Source organism: Panthera leo, chromosome B3 (assembly GCF_018350215.1).
Source record: "Panthera leo isolate Ple1 chromosome B3, P.leo_Ple1_pat1.1, whole genome shotgun sequence".
NCBI lineage: Eukaryota > Metazoa > Chordata > Mammalia > Carnivora > Felidae > Panthera > Panthera leo.
This window is the reverse complement of record NC_056684.1, coordinates 147,116,465-147,137,185: the sequence shown is the minus strand read 5'-3', so window position 1 is coordinate 147,137,185 and position 20,721 is coordinate 147,116,465. Positions and strand designations below refer to the sequence as shown.

General features: G+C 41.0%; 1 gene segment (V, D, J or C); it reads left to right on the top strand.

Annotated features, from left to right (window-relative positions):
• The first annotated feature begins 11,463 nt into the window (after positions 1 to 11,463).
• On the top strand, positions 11,464 to 12,010 carry LOC122221474. The segment is given in 2 exon segments: positions 11,464 to 11,543; positions 11,643 to 12,010. Coding segments are annotated over 2 exon segments (399 nt in total).
• The last annotated feature ends 8,711 nt before the right edge of the window (positions 12,011 to 20,721 follow it).

Sequence of the window (20,721 nt, the reverse complement as noted above, 5' to 3'; positions counted from 1 at the left end):
AGACAGAAAATAGAGACTGTCACAAATACAGAAAACAAATCAATTACATAAAAATTTGTATTTGGAAAAGTATGTAAAATTTGAAACAAATAGGTAGCCTGGGGAAATAGGGAAGACTCAAACAAATGCAATCAGAATTGAAAGAGGAGACATAACTGAACTAAAGACATGAAAAGGATCATTAAAGAAAAACTTAGGTATTTATAGGCCAACAATTAGATCACCAGGAACAAATTACACATTTTATGCCATAAGGTAGTCCACCAACACTGTTTCATGGAAAAATACAAAATGAACAAAAGAAAAATTAATAAGATTTCTCTATCTAAAGCCTCACCCTCCAAGAAATCTGCATAGGAGTCCATGGCTTTATTAAAACTTCTACTAAGTATTTAAAGAGGAATTAATGCCAATATTTCTCAAACTATTACAAACCACTGATAAAAAAACAGCACTCCCAAATGAAATTTGTGAGGACAGCATTGGTTTCACACCAAAACCAAAGAAAGACACCACAAGAAGGGAAACTACAGGTCACTATCTCAAATGAACATACATGCAAAATTCCTTCACAAAATCTGAGCATACTGAATTCAACAGAACATTGAGAGGATCATACAACATAATCCAGTGTGATTCATCCAGGGATGCAAGGATCCTTCAACATACACAGATGCATAATTGTGATGTCCTCCATTACCAGAGGGAATGAGTGAATCAAAGCCATCATTAATTGATTCAAAAAAATTTAGACAAAATTCAACACATGTTCATCATTTAAAAAGAACCCAATTAAAAAGGAACTGAAGGGGGGCGCCTGGGTGGCGCAGTCGGTTAAGCGTCCGACTTCAGCCAGGTCACGATCTCATGGTCCGTGAGTTCGAGCCCCGCGTCAGGCTCTGGGCTGATGGCTCAGAGCCTGGAGCCTGTTTCTGATTCTGTGTCTCCCTCTCTCTCTGTCCCTCCCCCGTTCATGCTCTGTCTCTCTCTGTCCCAAAAATAAATAAACGTTGAAAAAAAAATTAAAAAAAAAAAAAAAGGAACTGAAGGAAATTACCTCCACATGATCATGACCACTATGAAAAGCCCACACCTGACAGCATATTGAACGGTAAAATGCTGAAGGCTTTCCTGTCAAATCAGGAGCCAGGTAATGATGGTCACCCCTAACATAAGTATTCCCCATGATAACGTGAAGAATACATATGCCACCTCAAACTATGTCATCTTGTCACACTGCTTATTTGGGTGAAAGTCACTTGAGAAAGAGTCCAAGTACACTCAGACTCTCCATCGTCCCTTGAAAGCAGGATATAAATCTCCCTCACGTGTACCAAGAGGGAAGAACCATCGTTAGCACCAGAATAAGGAACACAGGGACAAGAAGTCTATGCAAACAAACCTACTTACTTGGTGACTAACATAATACCCCAAACTTAACTCTTGCCAAATCCAATGTTTTGTTGTCTGAAAGACACAAGTGCCACCTGCTTTGTCCTTTCTCTGGGTGTGATATCATTAGGAAGGCCATGCACTTACAAAATGAAATTTATTCTCTCCTGTAGATATGTCTTATGTCAAATGAATCCTTACCCTGGCTAAACCCCGAAGAAAAGAAGGGAAAAGCTTTCTTCTCCTACCACTGGAAGACATAACCAGAAACAAATAGGGAATAAAAAAATAAAAGACATTTAAATCAGTAAGGAGGAAGGAATATTACTTGTTTGCAGGTGACATTGATCTTAAACATAACAAAACCCTAGAGATACCACAAGAAATATTAGAACCAGTTTTTTTAAATGAGGAAAAGAGCAGGATGTAAATGAACAAAGGAAATAAATAAAAATAAACCACCTGTGATTCTACACACCAGCATGAAAATACATGCAAAATAAATAACAAAATTATACAAGTGAAATAGGCACAGAATAAAGTATTTTGGGTTAAACTTCAAAAAGTATGTAAAACACTTGTAGAGTGAAAATGATCTATGTGGATAAAAGACCTGTAAAAATGCACACAGGACAGCAAATACACTGTACTCACTGAATACAATTATTCAAATTGTCACAGCACCATCTACACAAACTAAACTACAAGTGCGTCCCTAAACCTGTAGTTCACTTTTAAAAAATCAAATCTAAGACTGGAGCTTGATATATATGTCAGAGCACATGCAAATGGGGTCCTCTCTATGGTGATAAAACCAGCCCATCCCAGACTCTGCAGCTGGGAGAGGAGCCCCAGCCCCCGGAGTCCCAGGTGTTCCCATTCTCTGATCAGGACAGAACAGACACCTCACCATGGTGTTTGTGCTTGGCGGGGTGTTCCTGGTTGCTCTTTTAAAAGGTAATTCATGGTGAATGAGAGACAATGAGTATGTGAGTGGATATGAGTGAGACCAGTAGATGTGTGACAGTTTCCTGACCAAGATGTCTTGTGTCTGCAGGTGTCCAGAGTGACGTGCAGCTGGTGGAGTCTGGAGGAGACCTGGTGCAGCCTGGGGGGGTCCCTGATACTCACCTGTGTAGCCTCTGAATTCACCTTCAGTAGATATGGAATGAGCTGGGCTCGCCAGGCTCCAGGAAAGGGGCTGCAGTGGCTCGCATATATTTATGATGATGGAAGTAGCACAAGCTACGCAGACTCCATGAAGGGCCGATTCCCCATCTCCAGAGACAACGCCAAGAACACGCTGTATCTGCAGATGAACAACCTGCAGGCCGAGGACAGGCCACATATTACTATGCAAGACACAGGGTGAGGGGACCTCACTGGGAGCCCAGACACAAACCTCCCTGCAGGAGGGGATCAGCACCACCAGGGGGCGCACACTATGCACAATTCTGCTTTGTGTTTCCAGGAGCAGGTGAAGATGGAGGTTACAGGCAGGTTTCCTCTCAGGGTCTGGGGCTTCCTGTCCACACAGCAGTTCCTCCAGGGAGCCTCTCTGGACACAGGATTCTGTGTTTACCTATTACCTGTGTGAATTAGATCATTGTTTTCATAGGAAAACTACGCTAACATGCACAAAGACACAGTTGTTTGCATTGCTTACTCCTGTCCCTCAACATGAGTGAATTACAGATTTCCTGAGGCACAATAGCTGAACATTTACATGAGTCCCAGATGCACTCCCTGTGCAGCCAGGACGACAAGCTCCCACAGCTCCCCATTATCTTCACCCAGCCCTTGTCCCAATCAAACAACGTGACACTTCCTTCAATGGCACTTTGCTACTCAGGACTTTAAATGAGCTACAGCTTTATTCAATTCCTCTAAACAAGAGATAAATCATCTCCATGTATTATTCAGGATTCCCTCGAGCAACAGAACTCAAAGCACATTGGTTTCTGTGACAAAATATGTTGAGAAGTCCCATGATCTACTGTCACAAATTGGGGAGCCAGGAAAACCAGTGGTATAATTCTCGCCTGATTCTGAACTAGTGTCTAGTCTCAGAACCTGCAGAGCCTATGATGTAACTCTAAGAACAAGGGCAGGAGAAGACCAATGTTCCAGTTCAAACAAGCACATGGGAAGTAAAAATGAGGGAATTCTTCCTCCCTCTACATCGTATTCTACTCAGAACTGTGATGGAATGGGTGATGCCCAGGCAGAAAGAAACAACGGAAGGAAATGCCAATCTCTTCTGGAAACTCATCACAGACATACACAGAAACAGTTGTGAATCTGGACACCCATGACGCAGTCAAGATGACACATAAAGGTAAACATGACACGTCAACCTGCTGTAAATGTCGAGTTCAAAAACTGAAGATTTAGAACTCCATGCCATCACTGGGGTGGACCCTGGTGGGCATAGCAGTGCTCCTGTGGAGAAGGAGCCCCGAGGCCCATAGGGACTGCTGCGGTTTGAGGATCCCCTGGGTCATATCAGGTGGGACAGTTACCTTCTTGGAGTGCATTTAGGAGACAGGGCACTGACTCTCATGGGGCAGGAGAGCTGACAGGCACCATTGCACTGCCCTGGTCATTAGCATAGGAGACTCTGCTGAGAGCAGCTAACTGAACGATCCCTTCTTGTTCTTCCTCACCATGAACTCCAAGCTCCTAGTGTTTATGCAACTGCCCTTCTGGGATAACCAGCTCCAACCACATCACAGCAAGACACTGTCCCAGAGGATCAGTGGGGTCCCTGTCACATTGAGTTCAACAATTTGGTGTACTCAAACCCAGATAGAGCTCCTGAGATAAAACATAAGAGCCCTGAGCTGCCAGGTGTGCCAATGGATTGGACAAAGGCAGGGTGAAGGCCAGGTTCTGAAGGAAGCCTGGGACCCATGAGTACAGACTGTTCTCTCTATGTGAGGGCTTCCTGAACAGGGGTGGCTGGAAATCCAACTGCAGGGACTAGAGAAGGAGTTGATGCCAATATTTCCTCCCACCAATTATCATGGACAGAATTCAGTGAGCAGCAAAACAGCCCCCAGTAGATACTGAGCCACTGACACCAAGCCATACCCACCTTTCCTTCCTCAGGTGCTTCCTTACTAGGGAAAGAGTGCCTAGAACCCAGACCACCATTGCACCCCTCCCTCCAAAGACCACCATATACCCCCACAGGCACCAAGTCTACTGACCATAGAGTGAGGCATAGCTTCACCTCTAGGGGAAATAGGAATTAGCCTCTTTTAATAAGGAGACCAAACTCACCTAGTTAAAACTCACAACACTATGGACAAAGTTGAAAAACTCTCCCCTGGAGGCAAGGAGAACTCTGCAGAGGACTGACCTGAGGGACAGAGCAGCCAATACATGACAGCACAGTGCACACAGTACATGCAAGAAATGCTTCCAGAATGTCAGGTTGTCAACAGTATGTAAACATTTCTCAAAAAAGACACTACTCTAGAAGCAGAAAACATAACAGGATTTTCCTAAAACACTTAAGAAAGAGGAAACATGGACATACAGAGTGATGGAGGAATTTATTCAAAAGAAAAAACCATAAAAGGACATTGCCAGGGATATAATTAAACCACATATAAATAATAAGCCTCAAACAGAATTTAATACCTATCATAAGGAAACAGAAATTTTAAAAATTATCATAAGGATACTAGCTGTGCTTGAGAAAGCCTAGAAGACATGAGGGTACCCTGACTACAGATGGAAAAGACCTAAAACCCAGTCAGGCTGAAACTTTTAAAATGCTGTAACCGAGATGAACCTGATTGGATATAATGAACTCAAGGCAGAAAGAAGCAGATGAATGAGTAAGTGACATGGAAGATAAAATTTTGTGAGAAACGAAGCAGGAAAGAAGAGGAAAATTAAAATATTGCATCACAAACGTATACTTAGGGAATCAGCAACTCCATAATGTATAATAAAATTCTTTTCAAAGGAGACCCAGAAGAAGAAGGGAGGGAGAAAAAAAGGGGAGTTTTGTCTGAGTGCATTAGAGTGGAAAATTTCCACTAAATGGTGAAGGAAACAGACATCCACATGTATGAGTCACAGAGAACTCCCATTAAAATTTAAAAAAAAAAGCAGGCCAACTCTGAGACATAACATAGTAAAATTCACAAAATACACAGATTAAAAAAACCCTATAAGCATGAAGACAGAAGAGTTTGCTAACGAATACGGGAAGATAAAAAAAGACTCAGAAGTGTCCACAGAATCCTGCAGGAAAGAAGGGAGTGGCATAATATCCTCAAATGTTCAATTGAAAATCAGGCAGTCAATGGGGGAGGAGACAAGATGGCGGAACAACGTGGAAGATTTTTGTGTGTCTCGCGTCCATGAAATACAGCCAGACCAACACTAAACCATCCTACACACCTAGAAAACTGATTGAGGATTAACACAACAATCTGCACAACCTGAACCACAGAATTCAACAAGTACGTGGCGTGGAGAGGGGACCTTGGGGAGCAAGAAGCTGCAGGAAGGGAGGTGCTTTTGCAGGCGGAGAGAGGACAGAGACTGGGGAGTGGGGGAGAAAACAGGAAAAGAACCCCTCCCCAAAAGCAGCTGGAGAAAACGTGGAAAATTGGAAACAGCCACAGGGACTCAACTAAAAAGGGACAAAGGAGAAAGGAGAGTATGTAATTCCACTAAGACTGTAAACAAGGGGAATGCAAAGGCTGCAACTCCACAGCTCCATACCTGGAGGTGCTCTGGTGGGAAGGGAGAATCCCAGGAACAGAGTGGGGTCCGGGATGTTCTCAGGCCACACGGGGAGAGGCAGTTGCACTGCTGGAAGGACATTTGGAGGAGACTGCCAAAGCCCTCTGGTCCCAGCAGACCCCGGAAAACGGCCACATTCGCTGCTGCTGGAACAAGGTCGTTTAGGGTGAAGCCTGGTGCCAGACGTGTGTTGTGATTTTCCATAATCCACGAAACGCTGCTGCTATACTCTCTCATGAACTTTTTCTGGGGCGGGCTGGCACCTGGCCACAGTCTCGGGGCACCGACAACAACAGGGTCCAGCAAGCGTTCCTAGCTGCAGCCGATATTCGGCCATTGCTCATTCGGACATTGCTTGGTGAGACCCTCCCACAGAGGGGCAGAACAGGTCAAAGACGTGGTCCTTTGGATGTAAGGGACCGGGGAAAACAGCCGTGTCTGTGACAAAACTTGGGAGAGAGGTGCGGCCTGGGGCCTGGTCACAGAGAGTGAAGGAGCGAGGAGTGGACAAGGGCTGAAGACAGAGGATGGGTGCGCAATTGCTGATCCAGGACAACAGACTGGGTACCTGAGTGGCGCCATTTTCACTTCTCCCGCGCATGTGCATTCGCACCTACAAGCACCGCAACAATCCACCCCAGGAGCCTAAAATCGCCATCTAGTGGACAGCAGAGCCATTACACTGAACCCCGCCCAACTGGGCCAACAGGGCTCTTCAGGAACACAAGTCTCACTGACACTTACTTTATGGACTATAAAGAGCTACATAGACTGACATCTAGGGAATAACGAAGTAATTTCAGTCCTACTTCAATCTGTTAGCAGGTTCATCTAGTCAATTTTCTTTCTTTTTTCTCTTTTTCTCTTTTACACTTCTTTTCTTTTTCTTGAATGCAGAAACAGAAAAAAATATTTTTATTATCAATTATTATTAAAAATATTTTTCTTTAATTTTTATTACTATATTTTTTATATTTCTGTAATTTTTTTTCAAATTCTATTTTACTTCCATCATTTTCTTTTACTCTACTTCATTGTATTCCCGTTTTCAAATTTCCAAACAGTTTCCTTTTTACTTTTTCTTTCTTTTTCTTTTTTTCTCTTCTTCGTTTCTGTAGTTTTTCTGGAATACAGAATGAGAAAAAACTTCATTTTACTTTCAATTTTATTAAAAATATTTTTCTTTAATTTTTTTACTATATTGATTGCTTTTATGTAAATTTTTTCAAATTCTATTTTACTTCCATCATTTTATTTTAGTCTACTATGGTGTATTCAATTCTTGAATTTTCAAATAATTTCCTTTTTTTCCTTTTTGTATGTTTTCTCTCTTTTTTGTTTCCTCTCTTTTTTCTAGAATACAGAAAAAGAAAAAAATCACATTTATTTTTAATTTTTATTAAAAATATTTTTCTTTATTTTTTCTACTATATGCTTTACTTTTCTGTATATTTTTTCAAACTCTATTTTACTCCCATCATCTCATTTTAGTCTACTTCAGTGTATTCATTTTTTCAAATTCTCAAATTATTTCCTTTTTTTTCTCCCCCTCCCATTTTTTCTCTAATCTGTCAAACCACTTTCAACACCCAGACCAAAACACACCTAGGATCTAGGATATTCCATTCAATTTGTGTGTGTGTGTGTTTAGTTTTTAATTTTAATATTTCTTTAATTTTATCTTTTAATTTCAATTTTGTGACCTCATTAATTCCTTTTCTCCCTTCAAAATGACAAAACGAACGAATTCACCCCGAAAGAAAGACCACGAAGAAACGACAGCCAGGGATTTAACCAACACAGAGACAAGCAAGATGCCTGTACCCGAATTTAGAATCACAATAATAAGAATACTAGCTGCAGTCAAAAATAGATTAGAATCCTTTTCTGCAGAGATAAAAGAAGTGAAAAATAGCCAGAATGAAATTTTAAATGCTATAACTGAGCTGCAATCACAGTTGGATGCAGCGGTGGCACAGATGGATGAGGCAGAACAGAGAATCAGCGTTATAGAGGACAACCTTATAGAGAATAATGAAGCAGAAAAAAAAGAGGGAGATTAAGGCAAAAGAGCAAGATTTAAGAATTACAGAAATCAGTGACTCATTAAAAAGGAAAAACATGAGAATCATAGGGGTCCCAGAAGTGGAAGAGAGAAATAGGGGTGGAAGGGTTATGTGAGCAAATCATAGCGGAAAACTTTCCGAACCTGAGCAAAGACACAGACATCAAAATCCAGGAAGCACGGAGGACTCCCATTAGATTCAACCAAAACTGACCATCAACAAGGCACATCATAGTCAAACTGACAAAGTACTCAGGCAAGGAGAGAATCATAAAACCAACAGGGAAACAAAGTCCATCACTTACAAGGGAAGACAGATCAGGTTTAGCAGACCTATCCACAGAAAGTTGGCAGGCCACAAAGGAGTGGCGGGATGTATTCAGTGTGCTAAATCAGAAAACTATGCAGCCAAGAATTCTGTATCCAGCAAGAATGTCATTCAAAACAGAAGGCGAGATAAAAAGATTCCCATACAAACCAAAATTAAATGAGTTTGTGACCACTAAACCAGCCCTGCAAGAAATTTTAAGGGGGAATCTCTGAGGGGAGAAAAGATGAAAATATATCTGTATAAATAAATAAATACCAAAATCAACAAAGGTTAGAAAGACCAAAGAACACCACCATAAACTCCAACTCTACAAGCATCATAATAGCAATAAACTCATATCTTTCAGTACTCACTCTAAATGTCAATGGACTCAATGCCCCAATCAAAAGACACAGGGTAACAGAATGGAGAAGAAAACAAGGTCCATCTATATGCTTTTTACAAGAGACCCACTTTAGACCTAAAGACGACTCCAGATTGAAAATAAGGGGATGGAGAACCATCTATCATGCTAATGTTCAACAAAAGAAAGCCGGAGAAGCCATATTGATATCAGACAATCTAGACTTTAAAATAAAGACTGCATCAAGAGATGCAGAATGGCATTATATCATTCATAATCAAAGGGTCTATCCACCAAGAAGACCTAACAATTGTAAACATTTATTCACCAACTGTGAGAGCACCCAAATATAGAAATCAATTAATCACAAACATAAGGAAACTCATCGATAAGAATACCATAATAGTAGGAGACTTCAACACCCCATTCACAACAATGAACAGATCACCTGATCAAAAAATCAACAAGAAAACAATGGCTTTCAATGACACACTGGACCAGAAGGACTTAACAAATATATTCAGAACATTTCATCCTAAAGCAACAGAATATGCGCTCTTCTACAGTATACATGGAAATTTCTCCAGAATAGACCATATACTGGGACACAAATCAGCCCTAAGTAAGTACAAAAAGATCGAGATCATACCATGCATATTTTCAGACCACAATGCCATGAACTCAAAATCAACCACAAGAAAAAATTTGGAAAGGTAACAAATAACTAGAGACTGAAGGACCTACTAAAGAATGAATGGGCTAACCAAGCAGTTAAAGAAGAAATTAAAAAGTATATGGAAGTCAATGAAAATGATAACACCACAACGCAAACCTCTAGGATGCAGCAAAGGCGGTCATAAGAGGAAAGTATATAGCAATCCAGGCCTTCCTAAAGAAGGAAGAAAGATCTCAGATACACAACCTAACCTTATGACTAAAGAGCTGGAAAAGGAACAGCAAATAAAACCCAAAACCAGCAGAAGGCAGGAAATAATAAAGATTAGAGCAGAAATTAGTGCTATCGAAACCAAAACACAGTAGAACAAATCAATGAAACTAAAAGCTGGTGCTTTGAAAGAATTAACAAAATTGATAAACCACTATCCAGTTTGATCAAAAAGAAAAAGGAAAGGACCCAAATAAATAAAATCAAAAATGACAGAGGAGGCAAGGGGAAAAATAGCAAAAATGAACTACTGGGACCTCATCAAAATCAAAAGTTTCTGCATAGTGAAGGCAACAATCAGCAACACTAAAATTCAACTGACAGAATGGGAGAAGATATTTGCAAATGACATCTCAGATAAAGAGTTAGTATCCAAAATCTATAAAGAATTTATCAAACTCAACACCCAAAACACAATCCAGTGAAGAAACAGGAAAAAGACATGAATAGATACTTCTCCAAAGAAGACATCCTGATGGCCAACCGACACATGAAAAAATGCTCCACATCACTCATCATCACGGAAATGCAAATCAAAACCCTAATGAGATACTACCTGACACCTGTCAGAATGGCTAACATTAACAACTCAGGCAACAACAGACGTTGGCAAGGATGCAGAGAGAGGATCTCTTTTGCATTTTTGGGGGCAATGCAAGTTGGTGCAGCCACTCTGGAAAACTGTATGGAGATTCCTCAAAAAACTAAAAATACAACTCCCCTATGAAGCAGCAATTGCACTACTAGGCATTTATCCACGGGACACAGGTGTTCTGTTTCAAAGGGACACATGCACCCCCATGTTTATAGCAGCACTATCAACAATAGCCAAAGTATGGAAAGAGACAAATGTCCATTGATGGATGAATGGATAAAGAAGAAGTGGTAAATATACACAATGGAGTATTACTCGGCAATCAAAAAGAGTGAAATCTTGCCATTGGCAACTATGTGGATGGAACTAGAGGGTATTATGCGAAGTGAAATGAGTCAGTCAGAGAAAGACAAAACTCATATGACTTCACTCATATGAGGACTTTAAGAGACAAAGCAGATGAACATAAGGGAAGGGAAACCAAAATAACATGAAAACATGGAGGGGACAGAGCATAAGAGACTCATAAATATGGAGAACAAACAGAGGGCTACTGGAGGGGTTGTGGGAGGCGGGATGGGCTAAACTGGTAAGGGGCACTAAGGAATCTACTCCTGAAATCATTGTTGCACTATATAATAACTAATTTGGATGTTGTCAAAACTAAAAATAAATACTAATTAATAATAAAAAAATTAAAATATTTTAAGAGAAAATAATGCGTGATCGTGCTGTTGAGGTAAATGTTTCTTAAAGATTATGCGAAGCCTCCATTAATAAAGGTAAAAATCCAAAACTGAAAAAAAGAATTCTTCATATTGTCACACCGCCATCCACACAAACTAATGTAGAAGTGCGTCCCTAACCCGGTCATTCACTTTTACACAATCAAACCTAAGTCTGGAGCTTGATATATATGTCAGAGGACATGCAAATGGGGCCCTTTCTGTGCTGATAAAAACAACCCAGCCGGACCGTGCAGCTGGGAGACGAGCCCCAGCCCCGGGAGTCCCAGGTGTTCCCATTCTGTGATCAGCACAGAACACACACACCTCACCATGGAGTTTGTGCTGGGCTGGGTGTTCCTGGTTGCTCTTTTAAAAGGTAATTCATGGTGAACGAGGGACACAGAGTCTGTGAATGGATATGAGTGAAAGAGTGGATGTGTGACAGTTTCCTGACCAACATGTCTTGTGTCTACAGGTGTCCAGTGTGACGTGCAGCTGGTGGAGTCTGGGGGAGACCTGGTGAAGCCTGGGGGGTCCCTGAGACTCACCTGTGTGGCCTCTGGATTCACCTTCAGTAGATATGGAATGAGCTGGGCTCGCCAGGCTCCAGGGAAGGGGCTGCAGTGGGTCGCAAGCATTTATAGTGATGGAAGTAGCACATACTACGCAGACTCCGTGAAGGGCCGATTCACCATCTCCAGAGACAACGCCAAGAACACGCTGTATCTGCAGATGAACAACCTCAAGACCGAGGACACGGCCACATATTACTGTGCAAGAGACACGGTGAGGGGACCTCGCTGGGAGCCCAGACACAAACCTCCCTGAAGGAGGGGATCAGCACCACCAGGGGGCGCACACTATGCACAATTCTGCTTTGTGTTCCCAGGCGCAGGTGCAGATGGAGGTTACAGGCAGGTTTCCTGTCAGGGTCTGGGGCTTCCTGTCCACACAGCAGTTTCCCCAGGGAGCCTCCCTGGTTATATGATTCTGTGTTTACCTATTAACTCTCTGAATTAGCAACTGGGTTGTCATAGGGAAACTAGACTAACATGCACAAAGACACAGTTGTTTGCACTTGCTTACTCCGGTCCCTCAACATGAGTGAATTACAGATTTCCTGAGGCACAACAGCTGCACCTTTACAGGATTCCCAGATGCGCTCCCTGTGCAGCCAGGACCACAGGATCCCACAGCTCCTCATTATCCTCACCCAGCCCTTGTCCCACTCAAACAACGTGACACTTTCTTCATAGCCCTTTGCGACTCAGGACTTTAAATGAGCTACAGCTTTATTCAAATACTCTAAAGGAGAGACAAACAATCTCCATGTATTAGTCAAGATTCCCCTGAGGAACACAACCCAAAGGTCATTGGTTTCCATAACTAAATATGTTGAGAAGACCCATGATCTACTGTCACAAGCTGAAGACCCAGGAAAACCAGTGGTGTAATTCTCGTCTGATTCTGACTAGTGTCTAGTCTCAGAACATGGAGAGCTGATAATGAAACTCAGAAAAAGGGCCAGAGGAGACCAATATTGCAGTTCAAACAAGCACATGGGAAGTAAAAATGAGGGAATTCGTCCTCCATCTGCATCAGATTCTATTTACAAACTTAATGGAATGGGTGGTGCCCAGGCAGAAAGAAACCATGGATGGAAATGCCAATCTCTTCTGGAAACTCATCACAGACATCCACAGAAACAGTGGTGAATCTGGGCACCCATGACACAGTCAAGATAACCCATGAAGTTAATCATTAGAAGTCAACCTCCAGTAAACGTGGCGCTCAAAGACTGAAGATTTAAAAGTCGATCCCATCATTGGGGTGGAGTGTGGTGGGCACAGCAGTGCTCCTGTGGAGGTGGGCAGAGGCCCATAAGGGGAACTGTGGTCTGAGTATCCCCTGGGTCGCATGGGGAGAGACAATTACCTTCGTGGAGTGCATTTGGGAGACGGGGCATTGCCTCTCATAGGACAGGAGAGCTGACAGGCACCATTAAAATTCCCTGATCATTAACATAGGAGCTTCTTCTGAGAGCAGCTAGCTGGACACTGCCTTCTTGTTGTTCTTCACCATGCACTCCAAGCCCCTAGTATTGATGCAGCTGCCCATCTGGGGTAAATCAGCCCCAGGCACAGCACATCAAGACCCTCTCCCAGAGGATCAGTGGGGTCCCTGTCATATTGAGTTCACACAATTTGGAGTTTTCAAACCCAGCTAGAGCTCCTGAGATAAAACATAAGAGCCCTGTGCCACCAGATGGGCCAATGGCTTGGACGCAGACAGGGTGAAAGCAATTCTGACAGAAGCCTGGGACCCAAAAGTGTTCTCTCTGTGTGAGGGCTTCTTGAACAGGGGAGGCTGGGAACTCCAACTCCAGGGACTAGAGAGGGAGCTGATGCCAATATTTCCTCCCACCAATCAGCATGGACAGATTTCACTCAGCAGCACAGCATCCCCAGTGCAAGCTGAGCCACTAACACCAAGCTCCACCTACTCCAGCCCCCATCAAGTGCTTGCTTACTAGGAAAGAGTGCCTGGCAACCAGACCACCACTGCACCCCTTCCTCCAAAGACCACCGTAAGCCCCCACACGCACCAAGTCAGCTGATCATACAGTGACGCATATCCTCACCTCTAGGGGAGATAGGAATTAGCCTCTTTTAACAAGCAGACCAAACTCACCTAGTTAAAACTCACAACACTGGGGACAAGGTCCAACACTCCCCACTGGAGGCAAGGAGAAAATCCGCAGAGGACTGTCCTGAGGGACAGAGCAGCCAAAACACGACAGCACAGTGCCACGGAACATAAATCCTTCATGAAGTGTCAGGCCCTGGACAGTATGTGAACACTGCTCAATAAAGATACTACCCTAGAAGCAGAAAAGATAACAGGATTTTCTAAAACATTTAAGAAGGCAGAGACATAGACAACAACATGATGGAGGAATTCATCCTAAAAGAAAAAACGATAAAAGGTCATTGTGAGGGATATAATTAAAACACATAAACTAATGTGCCTCAAACAGAATTTCTAAAAACTCTCATAATGAAACAGGATTTTCAAAAAGTATCATAAGGATACTAGCTGTGCTTGAGGAAAATATATGAGACATGAGGGATACCCTTACTGCAAACAGAAGAGACCTAAAAACTAGTCAGGATGAAATTTTAAATGTTGTAACCGAGATGTGAAACTGATTGGATATAATGACCTCAAGGCGGAAAGAAGCAGATGAATGAGGAAGGGACATAGAAGATAAAAGTATGGGGGAGATGAAGCTGGAAAGAAGAGGAAAATTAAAATATTGCATCACAAACATACACTTAGGGAAATCAGCAACTCCATAAACTGTAATAACATTCTTTTGAAAGGAGTCCCAAAAGAATAAGAGGGAGAAAAAGGGGATACAATTTAGCTGAGTGAATTATAGTGAAAATTTCCACAAGCTGGGGAAGGAAACAGACATCCACATTTAGGAGGCAAAGAGAACACCCATTAAAATAAAAAATAAAATAAAAAGCAAGCCAACACTGAGACATGTCATAGGAAAATGGCAAAATATCCAGATAAAGAAAAACCATAAAAGCATCAACACAAAAGAAGTTGCTAACTAACAAGGGAAGATTAAAAAAAAACTATGGCAGATGTCTCTACAGAAACCTTCATGCAAGTAGGGAGTGGCATCATATCCTCAACATGCCCAATTGAAACTTTTGCAGCTAAGAATACTTTCTCCAGTAAGGCAGTCATTCAGATACAAGGAGTGATAGAATTTCCCAGACAAACAAAAACCAAAGGAGTTCATGGTCTCTAAATCAGCCCTGCGAAAAATTAAAGGGGACCCTTTGAGTGGGAAAGGAAGACTAAAAGTAACAAAGACTAGAAATAAACAGAGAAAATCTCCAGAAACAATGACTTTGGAGGTAACACTATGGCACTAAGTTTATATCTATCAATAATTACTGTGAATGTAAATGGGCAAAATGCTCCAATCAAAAGACATAGGATACCGGAATGGATAAAAACAAATACAAGACCCTTCTATACACTGCACACGATTGACTCATTTTCAACCTAAAACACCTGTAGATTGAAAGTGAGGGGAGGGTGAACAATTTATCATGCTAACGGACGTCAAAAGAAAGTTGTAGTACCACACTCATATCACACTAACTAGTTTTCAAACCAAAGTTTGTTACAAGAGATCAGGAAGGCAGTATATCATCATAAAGGGGTCTATCCAACAAGAAGATCTGAAGCTTTAAATATTTATACCCCAAAAATGTAAGCACTGAAATATATAACTCAATTAATAAGAAACATAAAGAAACTCATTGATAATAGACAATAGTAATAATAGAGATCATTAACACTCCACTTACAACAATGGAAAGACAATTTAAGCTGAAAATCAATAAGGAAACAATGGCTTTGAAAGACACATGGACTGAATGGACTTAACAGATATATTCACAACATTCCATCCTAAAGCACCAGAATACACATTCTTTTTGAGTGCGCATGGAACATTCTCCAGAACAGATCACATACTATGTCACAAATCAGCCCTCTACAAGTACAAAAAGACTGAGATCATTCCATGCGTATTTTCAAACCACAACACTATGAAACTTGAAGTCGACCACAAGAAAAATTTGGGCAACACCACCAAAACATTAGGTTAAAGAACATTGTAGTAAAAGCTGAATGAGATTTTCAGGAAATTACAGAAGCAATAAAAAATACATGGAAGCAAATGAAAATGAAAACATGCCAGTTCCAAACCATCTGGAGGCAGCAAAGTTGATGGAAGAGTGAAATATATAGCAGTACAGGCCAAACTCAAGAAAGAAGAAAGGTCTCAAACACACAACCACTTTACAACTAAAGGAGCTAGAAAAAGAACAAATGAACCCTAAAGCCAGCAGGAACAGGTAAACAAAAAAGATTAGAGCAGAAATAAATGATATAGAAACAAAGAAAAACAGTAGAACAGATGAATGAAACTATAAGTTGGTTTTTGTAAGAATAAATAAAAATGATAAACCCATGGGCAGACTTGGCAAAAACAAAAAAGAAGGGACGAAAGTAAATATAATCAGAATTTGAGAGGAGACATCGCGACTGACACCACAGAAATACAACTATGAGAAAATAGTTTGGAGATTTATATGCCAACAAATTGGGCAATCTGGAAGAAATGGATAAATTCCCAGAATAATGTAAACTACCTAAACTGAAAAAGGAAGAAAGAGAAAACGTGAACAGACTGATAATGAGCAAAGAAATTGAATCATTAATCAAAAATCTACTGACACACAAAAATCCAGGGCCAGATAGGTTCACAGGTGAATTCTACCAGATATTTAAGAAGAGTGTAAAATATTCTATTTAAGTAGAATAGAAAATTCCTGTCTTCACAAACTGTTCCAAATAATAGAAATGGAAAGAAAACTTCCAAATTCATTCTATAAGATGAGTATGATCACGGTTCCAAACCAGATTAAACCCCACTAAAAATGAGACTTACATGCCACTAGCCCTAATGAGCAAGAATACAACAATTGTCAAGAAGATACTTGCAGGGGCGCCTGGGTGGCTCAGTCGGTTAAGCGTCCAACTTTGGCTCAGGTCGTAATCTTGCGGTCCGTGAGTTCGAGCCCCGTGTCAGGCTCTGTGCTGACAGCTCAGAGCCTGGAGCCTGTTTCAGATTCTGTGTCTCCCTCTCTCTGACCCTCCCCCATTCATGCTCTGTCTCTCTCTGTCTCAAAAATAAATAAACGTTACAAAAAAAGAAAGAAAATACTTGCAAATTGAATCCAACAAGACATTAAAAGGATCCTTTAACGTGACCAGGTGGGATTTATTCCTTGGCTGTAAGGGTGGTTCAATAGTCACAAATAAATCAATGTAATACATACCATCAATCAGAGAAAGGATACGAATGATATGACCCTCTCAATAGATGCAAAAAAAATTGACATAGTACAGCATCCTTTCTTGATAAAACCCTCAACAAGGGGTAGAGGAAACACACCTCAACATCATAAAGTCCATACATGAAAACCCCACAGCTAATATCCTCAGTGGGGAAAAAAAACCTTTTCCTCTACTGTCAGGAACACAAGAGGGATGTCCACACCCATCATTCTACTTAACACAGCAGTGGAAGTCTTATCCTCAAAAACAGACAACAACAAAAAATAAAGGCATACAAGTTGGAAAAGAAGAAGTCAAACATTCCCTCTTCACAGATGACATGACACTCTATATAAAAAACTCAAGACTCCACCAAAATATTGCAAGAACTGATACACAAATTCAGCAAAGTCACAAGATACAGTATCAACATACTGAAATCGGCTGCATTTCTACACAGCAATAATGAAGAAACAGAAAGAAAAATAAAAAAAATATCCATCCCGTTTACAATTGCACCAAATATAATAGGATACCTAAAGAATTAAAATATCTATACTCTGAAGACTCTAAAAACGGTGAAAGAAACTGAGGATGACACAAGGAAGTGGAAACACCTTCAATGTTCATGGATTTAAGGAGCAAGTAGTGTTGAAATGTCTCTGCTACACAAAGAAACGGGAGACTTCATGATTATGGATTTCATGCTATATTACAAAGCTGTACTTATCAAGACAGTAAGCTACAAGCACAAAAGAGACACATAGATCAAGAGAACAGAAGAGTAAACCCAGATATGGACTCACAAATGTATGGCCACCTCATCTTGGATGAAGTAGGAAAGACTATGTAATGGGAAAAAAGACAGCCTTGTCAACAGAGGGTGTTGGGAAAACTGGACCAGAACATGCAGAAGAATGAAACTGAACCACTTTCTTACTCCATACACAAAAATAAATCCAAATGGGTGAAAGACCTAAATGTGAGACAGGAGACCATCAAATCCTAGAGGAGAACAGGCAGCAACCTCCTGGACTTGGGACATAGCAACTTCTTACTAGACGTGTCTAGAGAGGCAAGGGAAACAACAGCAAACTTGAACTACTGGGACCTCATCAAAATAAAAACCTTCTGCACAGCTAAAGAAACAATCAACTAATCTAAAAGGCATTCTACAGAAATTAAAAAGGTATTTGCAAGCCACATATCTGATAAAGGCTTACTATCCAAAATCTATTAAAAAAACTTCTCAAACTCAACACCCAAAATACAAAGAATCCAGTGGAGAAATGGGCAGAAGACATGAGGAGATACTTTTCCAAACAAAGCATTCCGATGGCTAACCGACACAGACGAACATATGCTCAACATCACTCATCATCAGAGAATTACAAATCAAAACTACAATGAGAGATGACTGCACACCTGTCAGAATGGCTACAATTAACAACTCAGGAAACAACAGATATTGATGAGGATGAGGAGAGAAGGGAACCCTTTTACACTCTTGGTGGGAATGCAAAGTGCCCGGACCATTCCAGAAAACAGTTTAAAAACTAAAAATTAAACAACCTTCCACTCCAGCAATTGCTCTACTAGGAATTCATCCAAAGCATACAAAACTTCTGATTTGAGGAAGTACATGCACCCCAATGTGTACAGCAGCATTAACTATGACAGCCAAACTGAGGAAAGAGACCAAAAGTCCACCATGTGATTAATCTGCTATATGTATAGAATGGCATATTACTCAGTCATAAAAAAGAATGAAATCTTGCCATTTGCAAAGATGTTGATGCAGCTACAGGGCATCATGCTAAGCAAAGTAAGTCAGTCAAAGATGACAAACAACATATGATTTCCTCCTATGGGGAATTTAGATCTAGGGGAAGGGGAAAAAGAGCAAGAAATCATAAAAAAAAAAAACCTCTAAGGTTAGAGACCAAACTGAGGGTTGCTGGAGGGCAGGTGTGTGGGGGATGGGATAATGGGTGTTGGGGATTAAGGAGGCCACGTGTTGTGATGAGTACTGGGTGTTAATGTAAGTGATGAACCAATAAATTCTACTACTGAAATTAATATTACACAATATGTTAACTAACAAATATTTAAACACAAACTTAAAAAATTTAAAAAGTGGAAAAAAGGAAGGGAGAATTGTTGTCACAAATTGTCATGAACATGGAATCTAAGGTAGTGAGTCTAACGTCTTGCATTTACTCATTATATCCCTAACTGATGGTGGACATAAATTAACATACTCATGAATTTTCACAGCAGTGCCAGGTGGGCTGGAATTCAAACCACAGCTGCCCTTCCCAACTCCCCTGTGCCCACACATCATGGGCAGCTTGTCCAGACACCTGCACAAGAACCCAGGTTGGGCCTCAGCAGGGACCCACATCTGCAGAACTGGAAAGTGTGGACAGTTGACGCTTCCTGAGAAGCTCTGGGTTTCCTTCCCCGACTTGCTTTCTCAGCTCCCTTGTCTTCCTTTCCTGTCTCTTGAAGAGAACCATGTCCCCTGTTAGTGGTTCATGAAAGTGAGGGGCTATATGTTCTATAAACATTCAATATGACAGGTAACATACAAGGGGACAAAAAAAAAAAAGCCCATATGATGCAGCCTGTCTCGCGGCTCCTATCACCCAATGTGGTAGAGTACAAATAAACCTAAGTATTCATTTGGTCAAAAACTGCACAGCACGTTGGAAAAGTATTAAGAGATGAGAAGCCTGGAAGAATTCCACAAATGCAGATATGAGCTCCCCTTGGAAGGAAGAAGAAAAATTACAGTCCCACACACGCAAGGGTAAAATAATTTTAGCAAATGATACAAGAGTTTCAATGTGTTCTATTCATGAAGTGTCTAAAATTGGCAATGCAAAAAATGGATTTTGAGGGTTTCACATAGAATTGTGAAGGAAAAATTGTGTCAAAAACTCGGTTGTGTGCACAGAGCTCAACGGCTCCTGAGACATATAGAAAGCCCACCACCTGAAAAGGTAAACGTGTTTTTGGACCCCAGGAGCATATCTATCAAATCTGATGAGCAGTCTGGCCAAAGAGACACAGAATGGCAACTCTTGTGAAATTTGAACTTCAATTTCATATATTTCCACATAATTTCCATATATTAGGAAAAACCATGCCACGAAAATGATTTGCTAGAGTCTATAAATTTAAAAACAAACGACAAAACTCTAAGTCACCAGAGACCAAATAGGGAACACGTCAACATTGAGAGAAACCAGAAAAAAAACAAGACTTTTAGTTACATTGTAAGTCAAGAAATCAGTGGGGTGCCTGGATGGTTGAGTCAGTTAAGTGTCTCACTTCAGCTCAGGTCTCGGTGTCACAATTTGAGGGTTTGAGCCCCGTTGTCAGGCCCTATGCTGACAGCTCAGAACCTGGAGCCTGCTTCAGATTCTGTGTCTCCCTCTCTCTCTGCTTTTCCCTGCTCACGTTCTGTTTCTCTATCAAGAATAAACATTTAAAAAAAATATTAGTCATAAGCAATCAATCATCAAGAAAAGGAAAACTATAGCTAAGAACACAAGACCCATAAAAAGAAATGGTATAAATAGACTTTGTGAAAATTATCTGCCCACATGAATACCAAT